Source organism: Dicentrarchus labrax, unplaced genomic scaffold, assembly GCF_905237075.1.
Source record: "Dicentrarchus labrax unplaced genomic scaffold, dlabrax2021, whole genome shotgun sequence".
NCBI classification, from domain to species: domain Eukaryota; kingdom Metazoa; phylum Chordata; class Actinopteri; family Moronidae; genus Dicentrarchus; species Dicentrarchus labrax.
The window spans coordinates 11,485,693-11,511,304 of NW_026136723.1; the positions used below are offsets into that span (position 1 = coordinate 11,485,693).

The 25,612-nt window shown below is 40.4% G+C and overlaps 1 protein-coding gene across 1 annotated transcript in view; it reads left to right on the top strand.

Moving 5' to 3' along the window:
- Window positions 1-25,612, top strand: part of csmd2 (CUB and Sushi multiple domains 2) — a 230,075-nt gene that overhangs the window by 64,641 nt on the left and 139,822 nt on the right. The window contains exons 4-5 of the mRNA XM_051389619.1: window positions 1,174-1,368; window positions 5,512-5,719. Coding sequence (XP_051245579.1) covers window positions 1,174-1,368; window positions 5,512-5,719 — 403 coding nt within the window. The remainder of the gene's footprint in view (window positions 1-1,173; window positions 1,369-5,511; window positions 5,720-25,612) is intronic.

Sequence of the window (25,612 nt, forward strand, 5' to 3'; positions counted from 1 at the left end):
GTAAGCTGTATGACAGAGTGCACGTGTGTATGTGTGTGTGTGTGCGTGTGTGCGTGTAATGCATGTTTGGACATGGCAGTCTTATTCATACTCTGAGGATTTCTTGTTTGTATAGATGCACAATATGGATTTTGTTTCAGCCAATACAATAACCAATTATCGTAAAAATAAGTTAACAATCTGCAGAGTATCGCACCTGAGGGTAAGAAAGGCTGGATGATGGATGAATGGATGATGCAACATTCTATACCTCTGACCAAACCAAGTGTAACTACACACACATAAAAAAACAAACAAAACACAAAGAACAGTTGACTCTTGAAAATGTTCTTTTAAGTACATCAGTAGAATTCACAGACATACTTTGGCTTTCATAGAACATAAAGCCTATCAAACGTTTGGCATAAGAAGTCAAAATAAATTATCATCAACCGATTTATTAATTTATTGGCTGTAATTTAATCATTGGAGTAATACATAATAATATAAATGTCACAGTCACTGGAGTTGCAGCAACATCAGAACATCTACTGCCTGCACGCCTATATAATATTGTAGAGGTACGATAGGCTTATCCGTTCTGCTATATGTGACCAAGGGGAACAGAAGCTACAATCACGTGTCTTTTACTGAGAGACTGAAGCAAGAGGTTCAGGGGAAAGAGATTGGCTGAACTTCCTTTGAACCTGATTTCCATAATAACACACAATTAGACAAGGGTCTGTCAATACTGGGCTCGCTGATTTGCATGCAAGTACATGATTGGTCAAGCCGTGACAAGCCGTCAGCGTGAGATCCATAACTGACTGAGTGAGGGTAAAAAAGGAAAATGTAAATCTTCACTATCTACTGTTACATGTGGTATTTTTAGTGTCTGACTGTGCAGGCTTCCATAACCTCTGCCTTGTTGTGGCACTTGAGCACTTAAGGTACTACCCTGAACTGTCTGTGCATGGCCTGGAAAAGACTTTATTAGTGCATTTTTGAAGTGAGTCATTACTAGGGTTAGATATGTTGTCATGAGCAGACGCCTGTGTGTTTCATTATCTGTCACCAGACTCTTCTTCTCTTTGTCTCATTTTCTGGCTCTTGTCAGTACTAACGTGACGTAGTGCCAAAGACTTTACCACAAACTGCCTTATTAACTGTCCGTTCTCCCCCTTCTCTCTCCAGCTCTGCCCAGCTACACTTGTGGTAATCCTGGACAGCTACTCAATGGCCACCAGCAGGGGTCCACGTTCAACATCGGGGACAAAATCCGCTACAGCTGCAGCCCGGGCTATGTGCTGGAGGGTCACACCACCCTGTCCTGCCTTGCCACTTCAGCGGGTACTGCTGCCTGGGATTTTCCTCTTCCCTACTGCAGAGGTATGTAGGAGGGATACTGGAAAGCTGTCTATCATAACCTGTCCTTAGGCTAAAAATAAAGTCTTTTTGTCCACAAAATTAATTAATTGCATGACATTCAAGTGGCTTTGTAAGGAGATGTAAGACTCCAGGGCTGACAGAAAGAGATATGCCAGATATAATAATATAATAAAGTTTGATGAAAATAGATAAATAATACAAATAAAACAGTCAGTAAAATCATAGGGAGGTTATTTTAACTGTAAAACTGAATTAAAGAAGTTTGAGTAATAACCCACAACAGAAAGGCTCGTAAGGAACATGCACCTCTGTAGTCCTATCATTAAAAATGTTACTCCTACAGCTGGAACGTGAAAGTCAACATGACACTGTATGTCTCTGTAAACATAAAAAAATCATAGTAATGTAGTTAACAACATTGACCTTGTTTTTGAAACGATTACACATGCCTCCACATGACCTGACAAGTTTTTCTGTGGTTACGCTGATATCTTATTTACCATGACAGGACCTCATGTGTTAGCTCCCAGTCAGGTGCTTGTGCCAGTTGTCCTTCCCTCACAGTTAGCAAGCCCCCCTGCGGCAGCGACACCTGCCAGTGTGTGTCGTCTGACCCAACATGACATAGTTCTTGAAAATAGTTCACTGTAGGCAAATGTGATGCTATTGTACATTATTTTGCAGGATTTTACTTTGTACAAAAGTGAATTCTTACACAACTGAAAAGAACGCTCATGTCATACACATGAGAGTTTGCATGTCTGTGTATGTCCATTTTCTGTGTCCATGTGGCCAATGGTTTGTGTCAGTATGCCTGCTGAGCAGAGCGCTGAGACACCGTGCCATCTGCAACCAGGCCGGGAGTCAGGAAGCCCACATAGGAGCACACATGGCTGGGCACCGCGCGCCAGCACAGTCCCCACCCACCCAATCACATGCAGACACGTGTACATGCTGGTATTTCACATCTAAATCCAAAATTATTATGCGTACATTTGATAATCTGTTCTTCACAATTTCTTACATTTTTATGTAAGAAACTGTCAGGGACTCCGTCATCTCTCGTCTTTGGTCCATAATGCACCAACATTTAGCTGTTCAGACCCAAACTCAGCTCTTTCATTCTCCTCCTCCATGCTCACCCAGGCTCCTTCTCGAAAGAGAAAAAAATTGCTTGAGCAGTAAAGGGTGTGATTATGCCACCTTTTCAGCTGAAATTACACGCCAACAAGTTTTAGAAACTGGCAATTTCCCCTGTGATTAATTAAGGTCTATGTGCCACTTAAAAGTCAACATGTACACCTGAGTGCTCCTTCATAATGTATTGTTAATGTCAGTCCAATTATAGAGCCTGCCCATATGTGTAAGAGCAAAACTCCCGCTGTACTTTGGGAGTGGGGGAGAACATTTTGGCACGGTCACCATTCTGGAATCGGGAAAGGGCAAACGTGCCAGCACTGTCGGACCATAGACGATAGCCAGCCATTGATGGCACAGATAACGTTTCCTATTTCCTGTCTTATGCTCATCAATTTGTTCTCTTAGCTATAATCTCATGGGTATACTTGTAAGTGATTTAACATCACTCATTTATTAATTGTGACACACTCTCCTAACCCCAATCTGCTCACAGTCTGTACCATTTCTCTTTTGTCTGCTCTTTCAGAATTATACCTACCCTTTTTGCTGCTGCATATCTCTCCTCTGTATATGCACATGCATTTTTGATGGACATTAAACATATTTTTTTTATAGCTTGCATACGTTGCCCATGCTTCCCCATATCTTGGTTACCATGACATCCTTGGAGACAGCCTGAAAATATGTACTGTTCACCCATGGGTTGAATCTTACAACTGACTTTGGAAAGAATTGAACACGTTTCTGCACACCAAACTTATTGAGGTGTTCGTATTGACAGTTCTTTGGTTTTAATAGGTCCATGGTGTGGCCAGTTTTAGTTTTCCATTGTCGTAGAGCGCTTGCATCTGCCAGCCACAAAATTGAGAAAGCGACAGAAAGAGTCAAGGTGAAGGGTAGAGTTTGGAGTCAGAGACTTCCCTTCAAGTGTGAAGAAACCGTCTTGTGTGGAATATCAATGCACTTCCTCATCCTTTCTTCTGTCTGCCTTCTACTTCCTGTCACTCCCACTGCAACAATCACCTGTCACCCCTCTCGCCATTTCTCTCTCTCCTCATTGTCCACCCTCCCTCTGCTTTTCTCTCGCCCATCCTCGCTTGTCACCTGTCATCCTCTTCATCCCCTTCTTCTCGCCCTTCTGTCGTGGTTTCCCTCCTATTCAAGTTCACACCTCACAAGTTTCCGCTCGTCCGTACACTCCCTTGCCCTCCCTCAGGGGGGTTGCTGTGGTGACAGGTAGGATGGATGATAGACAGGGCCCAGCGCCTCTGAGCTCCTCCTCCCCTCTTTGAAACACCACACACAGCTAGCCGGTCGCCCACTAATGAATCCCTCACCGCCCTGACACAGAGGCACACACATAAACACACACACGTCATTTCACAAACAATAATATTGTGGAAGTGTCATTCAAAACCTCTTTTGATGTGTCCCCCCTGTTCACCAGTACATACTGTAGTGATTTATACACACACACACACACACACACACACACACACACACACACACACACACACACACACACACATACCATATTTTAAAGTCTGTTCCTCACACACACAGGAACTGCAGTTCAGATATCAAACCATACTGTATTGTTTAAAGCTGTAATGAACATATCAGAAACTGGGCAGGGGAATTATCCTGGCAACATATTAAATGCATGCTTTATTATTTAATGGTCTCCTTAAAGCAGTCTTGAGGAGGGAAGAGATGCTTTGATTAACACAAATCTGAATTAATCAGAATTTAATCACCCCCCGCCCCCCCATGTTGCATTAGGTTGCATCACACGCACTACCCAGCTCCCTACTGACTGTAAAAGCACTGTAGGGCATTTTGAAATCCTATGACTGGTGTCTCTCTGGCCTATGGCGAAAATTGCAGACAAAGGAACAATATGCTGTAACTCATTGCATATTTTCATGCTCTTGAATTTGAAAATCTGCACTTTGGCTTGTGGCAAAAAAGAGAGTTTGAGGGTGTGTGTGTGTGTGTGTGTGTGTGTGTGTGTGTGTGTGTGTGTGTGTGTATAAAGTACCAACTAAATATTAAAAAAAAATTCTCTCTCTCTCTCTCTCTCTATATATATATATATATATATATATATATATATCTCAGTTTAGGAGCTTTATAATGATTGAGCTTCATCAGTATCTGTCAAATTAAGTCAATCTTTTTTGACATTTTATGCATTTACATAGCCTTTATTAGTCCATATATACAGGTAATGTATTTTTGGAAAATTGTAGAATGTTTGAAAATGTCGTTTATGATGACATTTATTTGCATTTTTACAACATCAGGTCTTCTTCAATTGAGGAAGGTCTAGCTCTAGTATTACAGAATGATTACTTTAAGTGAGCGTTGTATTATGGGTCTTTTGTAGCCTAATTGTTGCTAGACAAGCTATTTTATATCTGTAGGTATTAGGGTTGGGCAACAAGTTAAAATCTTCAACATACATACTAATTAAGGTTCACTGAATGGAATGAAATAATTCTTATTATTATCATTCTTAACACCTGTGTTTATCCTACTATTCCATGTCAAAATGGCTGCTGTTGAAAAAGGTCCATAATGACATTTTAGAAGATGGTCAGTCTCAAAAATGTTAACTGCCAGTGAAAAAGTTCTGTAGTCCTAAAGCTGATGGGTCCCAAGAGCTTGATAGGACAGCGTGGGAGTATGTGAGTGTTTCTTATCTTTAGAAGGAGTGTTCATATAATCAGTGCCCGTTTTGTATTTTTGCCACTGTGGTACTGAATAAGCTTTCAGTCGCCAGTCAGAATTTTAATATGACTGCTTATGGGTCAAACTTGACCTTTAGCTGCAGTTAAGCTGCAGTCTGTGTTTATTAACCTTTTACTAGCTTGTCTGTCCTACTGTTTCCATTTGTCTGTCTTAAATTATCTCTGCACCTCAAGTCTGTGATTATCTTTGTTTATATTTCCCTCTTTTACTAAGCGTTTCACAACTTTCTCTCTCCTGTGCTCCCTGCAGCGGATGATGGGTGTGGCGGGACACTGCGGGGCCAGAGTGGGGTGATCACCACTCCCAATTACCCAGCTGAGTACAACAACAATGCTGACTGCACCTGGACTGTGCTAGCCGAGCCAGGAGACACCATTGCCCTGGTTTTCTCTGACTTTCAGCTTGAGGACGACTACGACCTTCTGGAGGTCAGCGGCACTGAGGGCTCTTCTCAGTGGTGAGTACGGTAGTCAGCCTGCAGCATTTTGTCTTGAGAGCGAGCTGAGCTAGGGACAGGAAGGGAAGCTTCCACTGGTGCACCACCTGCCCACAGGCACTGTTGCAGAGGAAGGGGTGATCTGGTTGGAAGTGGATGGGTGTTGGCTAGGTCTGTAGTTTTAAAGTGTAATTTGAACACTCTGTCTTGGTCACACACTCTCACTCATTCTCTCAATTACTCAGTCTCACACAAACACACATGCTCAGCTCTAATGATGAAGAGGTAGGATATCCTGGTGTCAGTGTGGGTCTCTCACCATCTGTGGCAGCTCCTCCTCTCACTGACAACTCTCTCAGCTCAGGAAGTAATTAGTGAGCTCGATTACCACCACCAGCCGTATAGTGTTGTTTCACACACAAACACACACACACACACACACACACACACACACACACACACAGTTGAGCCCATATGCGCACAAATGGACATGTGCACATAAGTATTCACACTTCCATATATTTGTGCTGGCTCTAAGAACTTGTACTACAAACAGATGTACTCTTTCACACTCTCTTGGTCACTTTGTTCCACCCTCACTCAGAAGGCTAATATTAGCATGAAAAATACACGTGAGGTGAATACAGGTGGATGTTACACACCAAGAGAATCACTTTGTTTGTCTTAAATTAAATATAAAAATGCAGATCTAGTTTCAGGATCATGTAGGAGACGGTCAGTTCTGATAAACAAAAGAAGACAGAGGAGACTTTGAAGTTATAGCCACAGGCAGTTGGCAGGATGGGACAAGGGGTAGCACTGGATGAGCTATTAAACACTTGAAATGCACAGACACACACAGAAAGACAGAGGGATAGAGGAACCAGGTTCAAAAAGATTATATGAGAAGTCATCTTAGACTGAGATGGCCCCCGGAAACTTGTGTCAGTTTCACTCATTCACTCAGTAGTTAAGCAAAAACACTTCCCAAGAAGTATTTGATTGACTCTGAGCGGTTTTAAAACTGAGAATTGTGCCTTGTAGCCTGATATTAGAGTCTCTTTGAATCTCTGCTTGGCCAACTGAGAGTTGATCGCTTCCCAGACTCCCACAGACGGCAGCCTGACTATGCTTCTTTTTGCACATTTTACAATGTCATCAGATTCTTGTCCCAGACTTTGATTTTCTCTCTGTTGTCGCATGGGGCGCCAAAATCTCTACTGAGCCTGTCATCTTTGTGGTGATTGTTGCCATGGGTGCCTATGGCGGTGCACCTGCGGCATGGCTGCACTGTCTTAAAGAGCAAGGGAAAACAGTAGGAGGAAAGTGACTAGAAAAGAGGGAGAAGGGCTATTGGCAAGCAATGCAGAGTGCAAGTCACAGTTGATCATGCACATTGCAAGGAAAAGGCAGCACAGGGGACAGAGGACATGGTGCAGACATGCTGGCTTGCCTCTATTGTTTAATTTTTTCTTGTCATGCTGGCTTGGGTTTTACCCACATAGTGTTGACTTCAAAAGTGTTGAATGTTTTCTCCAAAACATAAAAGCTCACCAGCCTATTTTCAACACAATAAGTTTATCTCTGAGCTGTTTAGGTAGTTGGGTCTCTGTAGTTGTAGAGTTAGCAGGGAGGAGTAAGGACAGACGAAGGGGGTGACAGGGTCAAACAGTAAGAATCAGCAAACATCAGAGGAGAGAAGTCGAGAGGAGGGCAGGACCTTTGGAGGAGAGGCTCGACGTGAGAGGTGAGAAACTGGATAGATGGGTGGATGGATTACGACTTCCCAGCTGGTGGCCAATTACAGAGGTCAGGTGGAGCGCTATGATGGTGCTGACCTAAAGCTCACATCCTCTCAGTGAATCGCTCAGGAAGCCCTCTACTCAGTAGTAGATTGTGCTCTCTCTCTCTCTCTCTCACCATATAATTGGACTGGTCAGTGATTTAATCACATTGGTTTGTACAGGAAAAGTTATGGTTAAGTGCTGCTTCTCTATTTCAGAAGTGCACTGAATTAGGGTTTACAATCCTTGACAGTCCCAAGCATTGTATCATTAAGATGATTGTAGAAAGAAATATGTATTACTCTCTGTTTGCCCCTGATCTCCATTTAATATCTGCTGATACTGAGTCCTGATCCAATATTCCTCAATGATTTCCTCAACAATACAGATAAATAGCTCTGCATTGCATTAAGAAAGAAACTGCCTGCAACCAAGCTGGTTCTTCATGTTTTTTATACTTACTACATTAATATAGCCCATTTTATATATATTTTATACTAAATAACTAATAAACAAAGTAGGCTGTAAAATAGCCTTCCAAACTCTCTCTGTATAATGTTTTGATCTTGCTGATCTCAGTCTTGTGGCTGTATGGAGGGAGTTTCTCCCTTTAAAGTGTCCTGCAGAGTTTGTTGCTTCAGTGCAGCCTTTACCTGTTACCTAAACGTACTGTAATCTGCTGAATGTTTATTTTCCTCTGTACATCTGTACATATTTTTGTGCGGATCACATTAATAAATTACTCCTATTTGCTTTTTTTTTGCAGTGCTTTGTTGCATTGTGGTGTGGTGAGTGTGCTGCTTTCCAAGACGAGTGTTTGTGTGCTTTTATGATTTAATAGTGTGTTTAGTGTTCCCACCAGCTCACTGGCTACTTAATTCAACCTGTGGGGAGTTCTAGGCACAGTATTGATTGATACCTGATGGACAGGTTGAGTGATCCAATAGGAGAAGAGAGGCCAGGGATCAGGGTCAAAACCATGCTTCCCTGATCGATCCACAACAGCTCAAATGAAAGCAGGTCAAGTTTGCATGCTCCCTGTTCTCTTGTTGTGTATGTGTGTGTCTGTGTGTCTGAGTGTGTGTTTTGAGAGGAAGAGAATGAACAAGAATAAACACCATCAATCACCATCAAGAACATCACCCCTTTGCATATGTGAATCTAATCTTGCTCACTTACATTCTTGTTTACCGTACCATCCAGCGCTTTGATTGGCGGCCCGGCACAGTTAGCATTCTGAAGAGGCAGCAGGAGAAGACAGCCTTGAAGACTGACTTCAGGAGCTGAGATGTGCATGTGGATTGAATGTGGCAGTGTGAAGGGCTGGTAAAAACGGCAACTGAATTCAGCCTCCACTCGGCGTTACCCTGACAGGACTTCTTCGGTGTTGCTTGTTCCAGGGGAACACATTACTCTGCCATTACACTGTTTGCATCCACATTGATTTTCTTCCCCATCACCATCCACTTTGAGGCAATGTAAATAACGCCTGACGCTCGCCAATTGCCAGATGCTCATTCGCCCGCTTGCTACTAAGTGGAACTCACAGCTATTTGACTTGTAATTTTCTTTGGCGCTCAATTGTTTTGAAAAGCACCATGATACATTTTCATCTACCAGTTAGTGCTCCCTTGAGATGCTGAAAGCAACTCTTGCAGCACCTTGGGTACTGTAAATAGTATAAAGTGCCTGAATCTGGAGCTGAAGGCACTCTGAATATTGGCATTACTCCCTTGGTTCTACAAACAAAAATGGCATTCTGTTGAAAAAAATGCCACCTCACAGTTCAGTGATGGCACCATTCTAAAGAACGTGTTCCTCAAACAAAACTTATGTCTACGTTTTCCATTCTGGTTACTTCTGCAAACTCTATTTCCCATGAGGGCTATCTGTTCTTTCTTTTTTTTTTACGCATCCATTGCTGAAGACACAAAGCTCCCTGGGTAAATGCAACTTATTTCTTCCTGTTAGGAGATCTGACAGCCCAATGAGTCTTGATCCCTCTAGGTAGCCTACCATCCTTTCTCCTCTCTCTTTTAACCCTATACCCTATGGACTTGAGACACTGACATTTAGTGAGCATATGGATTATCCCTGCGGAGCTGATATGTGTCATCATGTCCCAACCTGTGTCTGTGTGTGTGTGAGAGAGTGTGAGTGAGTGAGAGAGACAGAAAGAGATAAAGAATTGTTGGAGGCGAGTACAGAACACTGGATATATATTGATTGGCTGTTAGGTTGACTCACCTGAGAGTGAGTGAATGGTCTTTCGGAACAGCTTTTTAAGTCCAGGGGCTGTTTTCCCTCGTTTCCGATGGGAGTTACAGCAATATGAGTATGTTTCATTTTTTTGTGGAGATGAATGCCACAACTTTTGTTCTTTTATTTTCAAAGAGATTGGTAAAGTTTTTTTTTTTTTCATGTTGTAGATCATGAGATTTAAGTTTGGGTTTACTGCAGCTCAGATTCAGTTATAATTTACTTCTGATTTACTGATCCATTGCCAGATGTGTGTGCATTGGTGAGTATAGGTATGTATTCTGTATGAATATGTGCATATTAAGACTTGTATGTAAATCGGTCTGTGTGCATACTAACTGCTATTCATCATGGGGGTAAAGCACCCATACTGTTTCCCCAGTGGGACTCTACAACATCATATCAAGCAATTGGCTGCCAGACGTACTCTCCTTTTTAAGTATTTTCTGTAATAAAACAGTCACAGTGAGGGTGTGTATGAAAGTGAGTCATTGTGCAACATATTCTCTGACCATTGTTTGCCTGGCAGCACAAGAATAGGCGGTTTCCCACCTGTGATCCCCATAGTCCCCTGCTTGAAAGCATAATTTATTGCACGTTTGGGCACTAAGGCAGTTATTTGCAGCAAGTGAATACAGAGTATTGGCAGCGTATGCAGGGGCACTTTGCATAGATGTGTTTTTAAATGGATACTGTGTGAAAGTGGAGTGGGCGTATATTCTTGGTGTGAATGCTGAATACATTTTTTTGTCTCATGCTGTGGCCTGTTTCTCACAACACAGACTGCCGGCGTAAAGGATGCGTTTCGTTTTGGAGCTTTACCGGTAATTCACCGCAACATCACTAGTCTGGTCACGTCTAGGATGGTCTGACTCTGGCATTTCTCTCCCTCTCTCGTCTCCCTTTATCTTTCTAAGTCAGTCTCTCTCTCTCTCTCTCTCTCTCTCTCTCTCTCTCTCTCTCTCTCTCTCTCTCTTCTCTCTTTCTCCCTCTCCCTTGTATGTGGGTGTCATAAAGCGTCTGAGTGGATTGTTTGGTTAGATTGTCTATAGTCGTTCATTATACATTCTATAGTCCTTTACTGTAAGTGGTGCTCTCATGATAAAACCCACAAACAAATCATCCAAAACAAAAGTAAACTAAGGATAATGAAAAGCATAATTTGTGTTGAGTAAAGTTTTCAGAGTTTAAGCCCAAGATATTCTTACAGTGCATGTCAGAAGATTTGCTTTTGATTTGTGCATTCACAAACACTGGTTACTGTTGACTCATGTATTCTCTTAACTTTGAATGTCTGTTGCAATGGGGATGATGTGCATACTTAAAAGCCCACAACTCCCCTCCTCTAAACTTTACAATGGAAAATGGAGATAAACATTGGTTGAGATGGAAATGTCTCACGGCTGATGTGAGGGATGGCAATGAAGCCCTGACGCACGTCAAGGATCATCACGTCAAAGAAAACAACAACAAAAAAAAGATCCCCCAGATCGTGCTGTGAGGGGGTTATATATACCAGCCGCATCTATCACATCCTCTTATCTTGCTGTATCTAGATCCCTGTTTCTTTCTTGCTTGTTCTTTCTTTCTTTTTCGGTCTACCTCCACCGACTCTCTTGACTCATCTACCACTTTACCTTCCACTAGGGCTGTGCGATATGGCCAAAAGGTCATGTACAGATATAGGTCATTTCATATCCAGACAACGATACAGTACGTGTCACAGTATAGCACATTTTCTGTAAATTTAATGAATACATTGTTTATATAAAATGACCACATGGAAAGGTCTATTTCTTATTACATCTTGAATTATGTACTCAACAAATAGAATACAGGCTACTTACTCATATTTTTCTTCTTTTATTTAGAACCTTTGTGTACTTTTTTAAAGCCTTTTTAAAAAAAATATATTTATATTTTTGGACAGCTTTTTGCCTTTTATTAGATATAAAAGCTCAAGATGGACAGGAGAGAGAGGAAAAAAGAGAGAGGGAGAGGAAGAGAGGATGACAGGTGTGAGAGAAATTTTTTTTTATCTGGTACATAGGGATGGTGGATATTTTACAAGAACAGACCAGATAAAGCCTTCGGTACCATGTTGGTTTCACCTTCGATTGTTTCGACAGGCTCATTATCAACCTCTTCCTCATGCTCCTCACCTGCTTTTATGAAAATGAAAAAAAGTTGTGTTTTTTCTTTATAAAACATACTGCTAGAGAGATGCAGAAAGAGGCTGGGTGGGGCAAGCTGCTGTGTGTGCGCAGAGCACTGTTGCTGGTGTGTGCTTTTGTGTATGTGGGAAAGAGAAAGCAAGGTGAGCAGATTATAGTAGTTTGTGAGTAAATGCTAGTGAAACGCTTGCTTTGCATTGCATCCCTGCCTCATAAACCCCTTCAGAGCTCATATTTTTCTCATATGAATTCCAGACAGATGAGTGTGATTTGAGACGCAACAAAATAAGTTATAGAGCATAACATGAAGCGATAGTCGTTTTTCTTTTGTCACACAATATATATTGTCAAATCACACAGCCCCTCCTTCCACTATTCTGCAGCCTTCAGATAACTTTAAAACATAACAAACTGTAGACTCCATAATTCTTCTATTAGTTTTTGGACTGACTGTATACGTGATGCCTCCTTTTGCAAAATGTGGATAGGAACTAAGGTGTTTTTGATACAAATTTAGTTTTTCTCCTTTTATCAAAGTGGACAGTCTGTACTTGTGCAGATGTTTATGACCTCTAAACCTAAAGCAATTATTACATACAGTAGAGCTCTTTACACCATTTGCACCTGTGTCCACCAAAATGAAAGGCAGTGATTCATTCTGTCTCCTAATTTTCCATCAAATCTATAGGTCATTCAGGTTTTATATATTGTACGTAGATATTATATATATTTTGGAATAAATAATGGATTAGCTAATATTTTAGGAAAGAATATGTGTCACCTGAATATTAGACGTTGTTCTTGAAACATCTGTTGAATTGCTTTCTGTTTAACCAGATCTACCTATTTTAATTTTAATTTGCCCCGTAGTTATCAAAATACACTTCCAGTGGTCAGCTCTGCTGTCTTCATATATATATATATATATATATATATTACGACTTTTTTATTTTTTTTTACCAATTCAATCACTTTTTTTTGCAGTGTCAGCTTTATACATCTAAAACATTGGCTTATCAGCCTGTGCTCGACCGTTGGATCAATATCTGTCTTTGCCAGTCTCTCTGACTGTCTCTCTACCATGGACCCTCAAAGTCTGTTTGTGCAGTCAGAATTTATTAACAGCAGCACTTGGTTGAGGACTCAATCTGCAACGTGCCATCGATCAAAACTTCAGTTATGATGAACTTTATGCCACCCGCCAAGAAATGCTCCAGCGGAACATTATCGCCAACACCTGGTGCTGTGCTGCAGATTGGCTCACCCCAGAACTCCACACTTTGTTACTGCCTCTGTCATATTGCTCAGGCTAAGAGCTGGAGAGGAGAGGGGATTTGGAGTACAGAGAGCAAGGTTAGCGAAAATGGGCCAAAGCTTACCCATGTATTCTGTCAACCTTCAAAGCTTGCTTGTGTGTGTGTTTTTTTTTTCTTAAGTTAAGGTCCGTTTTAGTTACATTGTCAAACTTCCAACAAATGAATAAGGGATGGCACTCTATTCTTCATTATTATGTATGATTCATCATCATTTATCACCTGCGTTATGTTAATAAACAGCAGGTGCAGCCATTTATTAGGCAATACTTAGTCTAACCTATAAACTAGCTCCCCTGAGGCAAGCAGACTGGATAGCAATGTGTCTGTGTAAGCATGTCTATCCATGTGTTACTTCACCCCCCATCCCAGTGAGACCACAGAACACGCAGAGGTTGGAGGTAATGGCCCAGATCACAGTGCCCTGACTGGGTGTCTCTTTAGTTGTGTTTACTAAGCACTGCACCACAGGGATCCAATCTGTCGCTTTTAACAGTCCCACAGATGCACTAATGGCTTATGATTTGTACACAGAGACATATTTGAAGTTACGCACATTGGCTCTCTGGGCCTGCAAATGGATTGTAGGGTTATTTAAATACATTATTTCATTACTGCAGAAAAAAAGTTTTTTTTCATCATGTCCTCATGGGAGAACTTTGACACTGAAGTAATGTCCATATCTCAGTAGCTACTTGACTGTAGTACAACTGTAGTAGACAATTACAGAATGAATTTGTGAATAATCCTCTTATGCAAGTGTTTTCACTGTTTTTCTCTTGATTTATAATCCCCCAAAAATCTTAATTCTGCCTTTTAGGACACTGGAGCATAGCGTCTGTTTGTCCTTTTTACTTAACAGTGTCGTCTGTCTTCCTACTTATTATTTAATTAATTATATGAAGAGGGGAGTTGCAGAGCTGTTGCTACTGCAAGTCCAGGGATCAGCTTAGTTAATACACCAATCAATCTCTTGTTCGCTGTGCCTTTCATCATCTGTCACTTTTGTGAAAACAATAGTTATGCACTCAGGCTCGGTCTGCAGCTTCCACAGATGCTTCATCTCACAGCTTTGATCCCTTAATTCACTTCCTGGGTCAAGTGCTGCCAACCTAAAGAAGCTTGCTTCAGAGGCTTTTTGTTATGGTCTGATCAAAAGAGAATAGTGGCTGTATGGAAATTGATTTTTAGTGCCTTTCTTGCTCACACCACTGTTTTCTACCAGATTTGTATACTTTTAACCTTGACCTCCCTCAGTCTTTCTTAGAGAGTGTGATTGGGGCGACACACTAAGCTTCACAAGACTGTGAGGGACGTCACAACAGTCGATTAATCAATCACAGTAATTAACCAAGATAGAGCGAGAGGAAGAGAGGGGGCTGAGAGGAGAGGCTTAGAAGGAAAGCAACATATGAAATCAATTTGCCACAAGCACAGTGCACTCAGTGGTCTGTTGTAGAGGACACTGGTTAAAGCAATTAGATTGTAAAAGCAGGGCAGTGAGGACAAGTACACACAGCCCTTTACTGCCAAGTCATTGTATTGCACTGGATTGTGTAACGTTGTGTGTGCGCGTGCACACAAGCACTCAACAAACCTCTGCTGCAGTGCAGAAATGTGCAACAGGTCCTTTAAAGTAGTCTAGTATTCAGTCTGAAACTCTTGAGGTTACAGTTGTATGCAGAAGTTTGACAAACCCTTTAGGATGTATGGATTTATGGAACATAAAATGCAATATAATATTTCAGCAAACATCTTATGTCATAAATTGAACAAAAGTAAAATTAAAAAAACATGATTGTGGCATGTGCAAAGGTTTGGGATAACATAAGGGGCTGTTTAGATATAACGCCTGAAAAAGAAAACGCCAGCTACGCCACTTTCATCCTTTTATCCAAGGCACCTGGGAGGTTGTGCTTCTGTTGCGCCTCTTGTTACTTGGCAACCTAAACCTGCGGGTTGCATGACTAAGATGATGATGCCTCACTGGCTTAACTAATTAAAAGTCACAACAGCAGCAAGTGTGGAGGCGATTGTTTAATTCCTCACATGACCTGTGGTGCTGTATTGTAAATAGTTGAGATTTTTCCATCTCGATGCACTGTGCATGTCGCGACACTGTCACTTTCAGTTTGAAGGTTTTTAAAATGATGTATTTGCGTGCAAAGACCCTACATCTGAATGGCCCCTCCGTCAGGCTTTACAAGTACTCTATGGGTTCCTCTAAGCAGCTGTGTAAGACTGAAAATGAAAGTGACCGATGGCCACAATGCAGGAGAAGGCTATAAGAAGATAGCAAAGCGTTGTTGGCTTGCAGTTAAGGGGAACTGTGGAGGTCAAGATGAGAGCTGGAAGACCAAGAAAAGTCATATACTGGTCAGAGAGGCAAATCAAAACAACCATGTGAACACAAACAAAACCTTAATGGAAGAGTCAGTAGAAGAAAACCTTACATGCGTCCACATCATAAACTCCATCATCAGAAGTATGCAACAGAACATCTACAGAAGCCTGATGCGTTTCTGAAAAACTAGTGCTGTAAACTGATTTAGTTGAAATAGAACTCTTTGGCCACAATCAGCAAAGGTATGTTTGGACAGAAAAAAAGGAGCAGCATTTCACAAAAAGAATACCTTACCAACTGTTAAACATAAGGATGTTTTCAGTTTGTTTTGCAGCCAGTGGCACAGGAAACATTGCACAGGTTGAGGGAAGAATGGATTCCACTAAATACCTGCAAATTGTGGAAGCAAACATCGTACCATCTGTAAAAAAAAAAAAAAAAAAAACTGAAACTAAAAAAGAGGATGGCTTTTACAACAGAATAATAATCCTAAACATAACTCGGAATCCACCATGTACTACCTCAAGAGATGCAAACTTAAGATTTTAGAATGGGCCTGATTATTTACCTCAATTCTTTAACTGACCCCTCAGACACGGATTACAAACCTACTAGCTAAGGTCACATTTCCAAACCAGACAACAATAGAGAAGAAAAGAAATAGATTTTGTAAAACATTTTCAATAAAGACATCATGGCATGACAAACATGAATGTTTACTAAACAAAATGACTTTTAATGTGGGTCTGGAGTAGGGCCATGCTGCAGTGAGAGCAGAACATCTTGTCCCTGAGCATCCCCTGAGTGAATGGAGATGTCACTGTCTGATCTGGGTCACTGCTCAACCACAACACATCCCTATTCTCTGTCTCTAACTTCCCATTTTCACAGAACTAGCAAAATATAAGAACAAAGGCCACAAACACACACACCACATACAGTACATTGCCTCTGCAGTGGAAAGCTAGCCTTCTTGACAAGTAATTTAACGTGACAACATCAGCCAAGGGCGTCAGATAATTCCTCTCCTTTCCAATGCAAATCAGCTTGCTTTTGTTGAATCAAGCACCATTGTGTTGATACTAGCAGAGTGATCGGCTGTTTGTAGACAATGGAGCTTGTTTCTACAAAATCCCCCAAACACGTGAAACTGCATTGGAAGTAGAACAAACTCAAACCCACTGGCAGAACAATCTGATTCTGATTTTTTAAAAACCGGAAGATTAATTTGTGGCATATGGCCAGCAATACAGACAGGTTGCAACCTGTTTTTTAGTACTAATGGCTGACTCATTCCAGACTCCTGGGAACATATACATTGCTGATGCAGCGGACATACAGACTGAGTCATTCTCACCTTTGAGGTCACATCACTCACACAGTCTTCCTCTACACGCTTAAAAACTCATGATCATTCATACAATTTTCCTGTATATTAGGCTTAGAGAGGTCACATTTGTGGCTGGTAATGAAAGAAGAAAAGTGGGATCAGGAGAGAAGAAGGAGGGAACCTGGCAAGGTGAAATAAAGCAAGGACGTGCTCGCTGGTTTGGAGTGTAATATATCTTAATCTTCTTTGGGACAGAAGGACAGGCTGTGTGTGTGTGTGTGTGTGTGTGTGTGTGTGTGTGTGTGTGTGTGTGTGTGTGTGTGTGTGTGTGTGTGTGTGTGTGTGTGTGTGTGTGTGTGTGTGTGTGTGTGTGTGTGTGTGTGTGAGAGAGATGCGTGGGAGAGAGAGAGAGAGAGAGAGTTTGTACAGTATGTATTCACTTCTCATCTGGTGCTACTATGATTGTGTTTGTGTGTGTGAGGAGTAGCAGTGAAATACCCCTCCTCTTCACATTCATCAGTCTTTTTTTGTATGCGGTGACACTAGGCCAACCTGAATATATTTACAGAGGAACCTTTATGAACTCTGGTGAACGTGCCTTGACCAGCAATTACAGGCCGCACAGCAGCGTGCCTCCATAAAAACTCTTCTCAACTGCATCAATAAACGCAGGGAGGCAAAGGGTGACAGGCAATGTCGGCCCTCACCGTAAAAAGCCTTAGCTGCACTGTCGAACATATAGAGGGGCAGTCAGCGCCTTGATTTGAAACTTTTTCAGGCTAGTTTGGACAGTCGCAGAAATTCATAATTTTACTGTGTATATAATGCATGTATAGATAAATATCTTGTGTGATATGCCACAAACCATAATAACCTGCAACAACCACAAAATGTAATAACGTGTTACATTATAGGAAAAAAGTTTGTACATTATGTTTTCAGCATTTTTATTGCATTATAGAAAAGCTATTCAATTAGATTTTTATTTGGCATTTTTTGTTACATTATTAGGGGTTCTTACATAAGGAGTTTTTTTGTAACTTAGAGGTTGAGTCAGATATTTTTTTGCCTTTTTTTCTTTTTGAATAACCAATTATATTCATTGCAGACAAGGCTGTTGTTTCTTTAGGGGTTAAGTCAAAGCTAAAGTGATATAGTGGTTATGTGATCCATTAGACCCCCTCTGTAAGTGGGTTTTTGCTTGGTAGAGATTTTTAGAGAGTGCCAGAGAGGTGTCAGCATCATATTGATCCCACAGCACTGCAATATTTCTTAATACCACTTTCCCCACAGACAGAATGAGACAGAAGCAAAGACAGAGAGACAGGCAAAAAAAGTTTTTTCTTGACACAGCTCTAACATAAAATGTCTGTGGTGACAGGCACCAAAGTGCATTTTTAGCAATCTGTTTGTTTCTTGTAATTGAATTTATTTAAACTGGTTAAGGTCATTCAGCTGTTCTCATGGAGTTGCTAGGTATTGACATTTAAAGGCTGAACTGAATGAACACACACACAAACACACACATGCACCAAACATGCGGTCAATTCTAACGTACCTTGTAGCACAGGCTATCAGCTTCATCCTCTACCAACATGTGTACCTCATATACTACTGACATTGCAGCCTTATGTCTTTTTCAGTGCTGAGCCTGCCTGCTTGCCACCCTTCCTGTTTTTTAATTAGATGGTCTGATTAGAGAACATTGACAAGAGGTGTAGGCGGGAGGGGTGGAAAGAGAAAAAATAATTACAATAGGGATTAGTCTGGTCTGGGGCTCATGCAGACTGAATTAACGGCTAGCCCTGCCCAGTTCTATCACTTGCAGATCAGTGTTCCTAATATCATGGTGTTATTAGCTTCACTATCCTCCCCAACTGTGTGATAACGGAGGATTACGGAAGGTGCTGCGGCCAGTGAACCAGGAAAAAACAGTGCGATTTGTCTTAGCATGGCTAATTAGTGCGCTGTTTGCATGGGTGATATGGATCAGCTGATCGGTTGACTGAAGGCCTGGGGGCTATATTGTAGTCCAATACAAGAATACATGTGTAAACATGTATAGTTGTTGCTGTCTTGTGCATATGCCTAAATAAACAGAAAAATTACATTTTGCATTACATTAGATTGTTTACTTGGTTCATAAACACAGTGGAGGCATAGTGGTCGTGTCTGCAGGCCTGGGTCCAAACTATGCCCTGTAAAGATGATTTCTCCTCTCTGTTTGTTTACACTGTTTTGTCATGTTAATTACGGTTGCTGACGTGCCCTGGGTCTGTGATACTGCATAATGGAGTGCTTTGTTTGATCTATTGGTTTGTATGTGCAGGTTTGGTAGCATGGATTGTATACTTGACTCTGTTTGGTTTTTTTTACCTCGTAATCATTTGAATCCTGTTTTCTAGAACTGATTCGAGATTTGAAATTAAATGAAACTGACCAGCATCCACCCTCTCTCATTTTTCACATTAATAATTATTTTTTATCTTATCTGCAGTATTGCATCTACAGAATTATATCTGAATGCACTTAAAAATGAAAAGACTCACTGTACAATAAGCAAACCTTGATGATGAAATTGCTTTATTAGCGGCTACAGATACACAAGGAATTGCATGTAGGGCAAGGATATCTCTGTAAAATATTATTGGCTGATTTCTTGTGGTTATGAAAGTACTGTTGTGAAACGACTGGGTCAGCATAAAGAAGTGTTGGTGCTCTTTGAAGAAACTTCCTTTCCTTTATATGGTTATGAATTCTCTTTGCATTGTAAAGTAAAATGAGGTCTGACCTTAAGTGTGCCTTATCTTATGAAGCAAAAAAAAAAAAGTATTTTTAATTTTTTTTTACTGAATGTGTTTCTGTGTTTCTGCATAAACCTCGACTCAGAGAGCTGTGTAACTCCTTTCTCTTTTTTGCCTCTTTTTGTTTGAGTAGCCTTTGCTTACACACTTGATCCTGTTAGTAGAGCTTTAACTTTGGAGGGTATTTTTATGTTTCATATCGAAGGTGAAGAAAAGGCGTTTTACCCCTTTAATGTGCTATAAATAGTACCATCAGAGCAAGGCAGATAAATAGTGTTGCTGAGGGATTATTCTGCCTTTTCTTCTCTTGGAGTGGAAGCCATGAGGAGGGAATGGGAGGGTTGGCTATTGGCTACACCAAAGCTAATACATTTAGTTCCTCTGTAGCATCCTTCCTTTTTTCATACACTGCGCTGACACAGTCTTTCTTTGGACTTTCCCTCCTCTAGTTCTTGTCTTTCCCAGTCCATACAGCATATACCATTCTCATCTTGGTTTTTCATCTTTTCTCCATCCTTCATAACAATGCTTCCCCTGACAGCACGTTCTTCCTCCAGGATCCTTAATTGGCCTGCTCTAAGCCATTCTATTGTACTTATTCCTTCATTAATACTTCTAGAAACTCTATAAATTGTTGCTTCCACTATATCTACTGCCATACTGCTCTATATATGATATACAATATTAAACTGATCTATACTTGTGATTTTATCTTGAAATATTATTGATGTTGAAGTGAAAAATGTAAAAATTGAATGAATTACAATTAATTTAAAGGGAGTTGTATGTGAATACTATTTTGCAGTGTACTTCTCACTCTTTTGGTTCCATCTTCTCCTCCTTTTGCCCATGTACCATGTTGGTTCCAACCCTTGGCCTGGTTAGGGCTCAGGAAGCCCCACAGCAGATTAGCTCAGGCTTTAGCTGTGGTCCTGACATCAAAGGTGCAAGGAGAGAAGAGAGAAGAGGGAAACAGCGGAGGGGCAGAGACACATGCACACACAGAGAAATAGGGGTATCCTTTCTGTACTCAAACGTACATCTGTCAGAAAAAGGTACGAAAAAGGTCCTGAATAACTGTGGACCTTTTGTTTAATTTTAAAGGTACAAAATAATGGCTGACAGAAATGGTACATAATTGTACTTTTAACAAGCTAAAGGTAAAATGTTACAGCAAACCAGTGACCACAAAATCTAGATTTAAGTAGAGAGTTGGGTTTATTGAAATATAATAGGCTGTTGGTGCATTTCCATTCAATTTTTGGTCTGTGTGGCCTGGGAATCATTTCATGAGCAAAGAACTAGAACAGCACTTCAATTGAAGTCTTTAATTGTGCCACACGGACGTTTCAAGCAAGATGCCCTTCTTCAGCGTGTATTGAAAGTAAACAATGGATCTATTTAAGTGATTTTGTTCTTTTAATCAAGTAGCTAATTGTCAGTGTAGCAGAGTGAAATGCTTCCACTAGCCATCACCAATTTTATTTTATTTAAGTAGTATCACTGTTTTATTGTTGATCTATTTTCTCATTCTTTGTATTCCTCCATGGGGACTAATTTTAACTTACAACTTCAACTTCAACAGAATTTAAAGCTTGATTTAGGCCGTTACAGCATTCATTTGTTATGGAAAAATCTGTTCTAGCTGAACAATGCAATGAACTTGTACTGGAAAGTGTTAAAACATGTAAACTAATATGACTGTTATTTCTTTAAATAAAGTTTGGTGAATAATTATAAATGGACATTGGTGGCCTAGAGATTATAGAAGCAAGCTTGAGCCCTTGAACAAGGCCCTTAACCCCAACAGCTGTGTTGTAACAGTGCGAATGTAATCAGGGTTTTCCTCCAAAAGAGAGGCTTCCTCTCAGTGAGCCTTCCCTGAATAAATAAAGGTTAAAAAGTTTTTGTCGCTCCAGCTGTACCTCATTAAGTACTGATTCTGTACCTTTTCAATGGGAACATTTTTGTACCAGGACATAAAGGTACATTTATGTCACTAGGGGTACAAAATGTACCATGTTCAAAGGTAAAGTGCTTGTTCCCTGCTGGGGTACAGCTGGAGCGACAAAGCATTTGGGCACTTTTAGGTCCATTCCTGTACCTTGATTTCTTAGTGTGAAGGGCAGCAAACATTGGCACCAATGTGAGAGCAGGACACAGAACAAGGCTGAGCAAGAGTTGTGGAGGATGAAGAGCCACAGAAACAGGAGGGCAGTTGAAAGTGTGAGACTGTTAACATGAGTAAAAAGACTGACTGAATAGAGAGGAAGTGAAATAATGGGTACAGGGTATTCAGATCAGACCGAGGTCAAACTGGGTTTGTGCAGCTACATTCCATTTCTTATTTTATCCTGTCTACTGTAGCTGCCAGTGCAGATTGGTTTTCCTCATCTAATAATGCCAGTTGAGAATTGGACAATTAAAATGGAACTGAGAGTTGGTTTAGGAACTAGGAAAAATACCATTTTACCCTGAAACTCTAACCATTGTGTACTACAAGCAGATTCGAGGCAGAATTTATTAATGATCATTTAACAATTTTACCCAGGTCTTGTGGGGTATATGCAGGGGAATATTAATGCCAAATGTACGTTACTCCCCAGAGCCAAGCAATTTATGTTCCTTGTCAGAATTAAACTGGATTAGATAATAAATGTATAATCCCGTGGAGAAATCTGATCATTATAGTTGGAAAGACATATATGAGAATTTAGTAAATATAGAATAGACGTATATGTATATGATGTATAACTACAGTACACTACACAGCACATTACAATCACATATTTATAGGTTAACAGATGCACAAGTTACTAACTTCACTAACTTGTTGAAATATGCTGTATATTTTGCTCTTTAATTTTATAAAAATAATCACTATCATCTAAAGGAAATGTAAACCTCTTGAATGGCAGAGTAGCTTTCATTGATTGGGCTGCTGCTGAAAAACTGTAACCCAGTAAGATAGATCACACAGGCAGCAGCTGGGCTTTCATTATGTTTAATCTCAGCAAAGAGCATGTACAGACCATTGGAAAGAGCTTTACATTCTACACTCTACAGCTTAAAACCCTAACAACTTTAACACATGATTATAAGCTATACGTTATCAGATTTGAGGCTTCACTTGACAGCTCCCTCTTTTAACAGCTCCAAATGACAGCAAAACATCAACTCAATACCCAGAATTCATGCACCATGATTTCAGCAATCTACACTGTGTTTTGAACTATTCTCATGCACAATACATTGTCATCCTTTTTGGCTCTTGGCCTCTTAAGATTCTATCTACTGTTCCCTGTTGCAAACTGCCTATGCAAAGCAGCTATAATATTATCTACTTTCAGGTAGCTTCATATGATTCATTTCAGAGGTGGCCAAGAGGCAGGGAATTAAATTGTTCATTAATACACAAGAAGAATATAGGTATAATTACATGATCATCCTTTGTTTTTCTTCTTATTTCATGGCCCTCAGGGGTCCTGACCCCAGACTGAGCCACTGGTCTTATAGACAGTTTTTGTATTTCTCTTTTGTAATATTACTTACTGTGGGCACTGTTCATACCTGAAATCAGCATGGCATTCAGCTAAATAGGACAGACTAGAGGGGATGTGACAGGCATGTGGGTTTTAGACTGATAATATGGCTGTATTTTCAACGGTTCGGAACATAGAGGTATTCTCTAGATATCCAACCCGATGGATGGAACAAATATAGAACAGATCATCCAGGATCGCCGGTTGGTTTGTTATACAGAACCACGTGGGAAGTTGTTGAAAGTGAACAGGCACTTGTCAGGTGATTGGATGAACCATCTGTCTGTCAGCATCTATCACAGGCAAACAACCAATCAGATCAACAAATCATATAATGCAATCAAACTCTAACTAAAGTTTATCGGGAGGAGAGCAAAACATCTTCTCCATCGAGAAAAGCCTGCAGTGCAGTTCTTTTGCTCATAGATCATGCTGTAGCTGCCAGTGGTTCCTCAAAGGATGCTGATTGGTCTAAACCACTGTGCATAGCTTGAAGCCTTGCAAGAGGTATTCCCGTGTGATTTGATTTTGTGATCTTTCACGTCCAGCTGCCTTGCATGTTTTAGCAGTTTTCCTACTCTGAATTTCACTCACTCAATTAAAACTGCGATATGATGATGCATATCTTGTGACAGTAGAAAAACAACTATTGTTGCATATACAAATCACACTCTTCTGGAGTATTATGAGAAAAGGATGTGCTCTGAAGGGGTTGATAAGGCAGGCATGCAATGCAAAGCAAGTAGTTCAGTAGAATTTACTAACAAACTACTCTGCTCACCTTCTTTCTCTTCACCCTATACACACATGCCAGCAACTCTGCACCCCTCTGCACGCACACAGGCTTGCCCTGTCCCTCCTCTTTCTGTTTCTCTTTCTGTGTCTTTCTAACAGTATGTTTTGTTGCCCAGAAAACACAACTTGCATTTAGGATTTTTCACCCACGACCCTGTTTTCACAACAGCAGGTGAGCTGCGTGTGGAGGAGGCTTGTTGTTAATGAATCTGTCGAAACGATGAAAGGTAAACCAACATGGTACCGAATGCTTTACTTTGTCCATGCTTGTATCTTGTCTCTCAGTACACGATAACACTTTTCTCTGTTTAATTTGTCTAGTATATAAATCAAAATGTTATGAAAATGGGCCTTTCCATGTGGTCATTATATTTATTAATTTAATTTACAAAAAACGTATTATCATGATATATATCGTTATCTTAATATGAAATTACCTAGATCGGAAATATGAAATTTTGATCATATCGCACAGCCCTACACTCAATCATTTGCTTTGTCATTTACCAAACCTTTTTTGTAGTTGGTCTGTCACAACAGTGTGTGAACCATTATAATAGCCGGTCAAAATCAGGTCACTTGTTGGTTGTTAATGCTTCTATGTGCATGTGTTGGAAATTTCAGAGGCTATACTTATAAGGAGTACTGTCTAGACCTGCTCCATTTGAAAAGTGTCCTGAGATAACTTCTGTTATGAATTGGCACTATACAAATAAAATTGAATTGAAAATTGAATTGAATCATAAACAGGAAAAGAAATGACTTCATTGTTGTATTGTTTTTGCGAAACCTGAGTTCTGTTAGTTGTCACTGGATGTAGGTAGTGGATGATAGTCACTTCTAGCATTCACCTTTCCCTGAGGCAGCCCTCTCTCTTCCAACCAGCCGGGTGTTCACAGAAGTGGTGAATTTGAGGCTAATTATCAGGCACACACTGCTGCTCAGGGAGCTCTGTGGCAGATCCCAAGACAGAGGAAGTGTGAACATAAAGTCACACACACATGCATGCACCCCTGCACACGCCTACACACATGAGATATATTTTTTGTTGGAAGATATTTGGGTGCTCATGGGCAGGGCATTAAAGTCACACCATTTATTTAACTGTAGCTAATTGAGTCCAGTGGGATTGTTTGTTGTTATTGAGTTTTCTTTATGAGCAAAGAAAGAGTGGAGTTGGAAAGACAGAAATATACACTGCATCTCATACGTATACATGTATTTGCTCCTCCTTCACAGTTATAAATAAATTCTCATATTTGGATTCTAACACATTTATGTAAAACAGCTTGACATTGGCAAATGAATATGATTGATTTTATTTTTACCACAAACTAAATTCCTGCTATTAAAACACAGGATCTGTCAGCAGCGGTTAATGATCTCCATTGGGTATTCATCTGGGATGTCATATCATTTAGAGATGTAACATTAGTCATTGTGTAGACAGTGCAGAGACTCAAGTATTGCTCAGATTGATAAAATACCTTTTGATTACCTTTTTTCAAAAAAACAGGCTGGCATTGTCATTGCTGTCATTGTTTGCGTAGAGGACATTGTAAACAGACA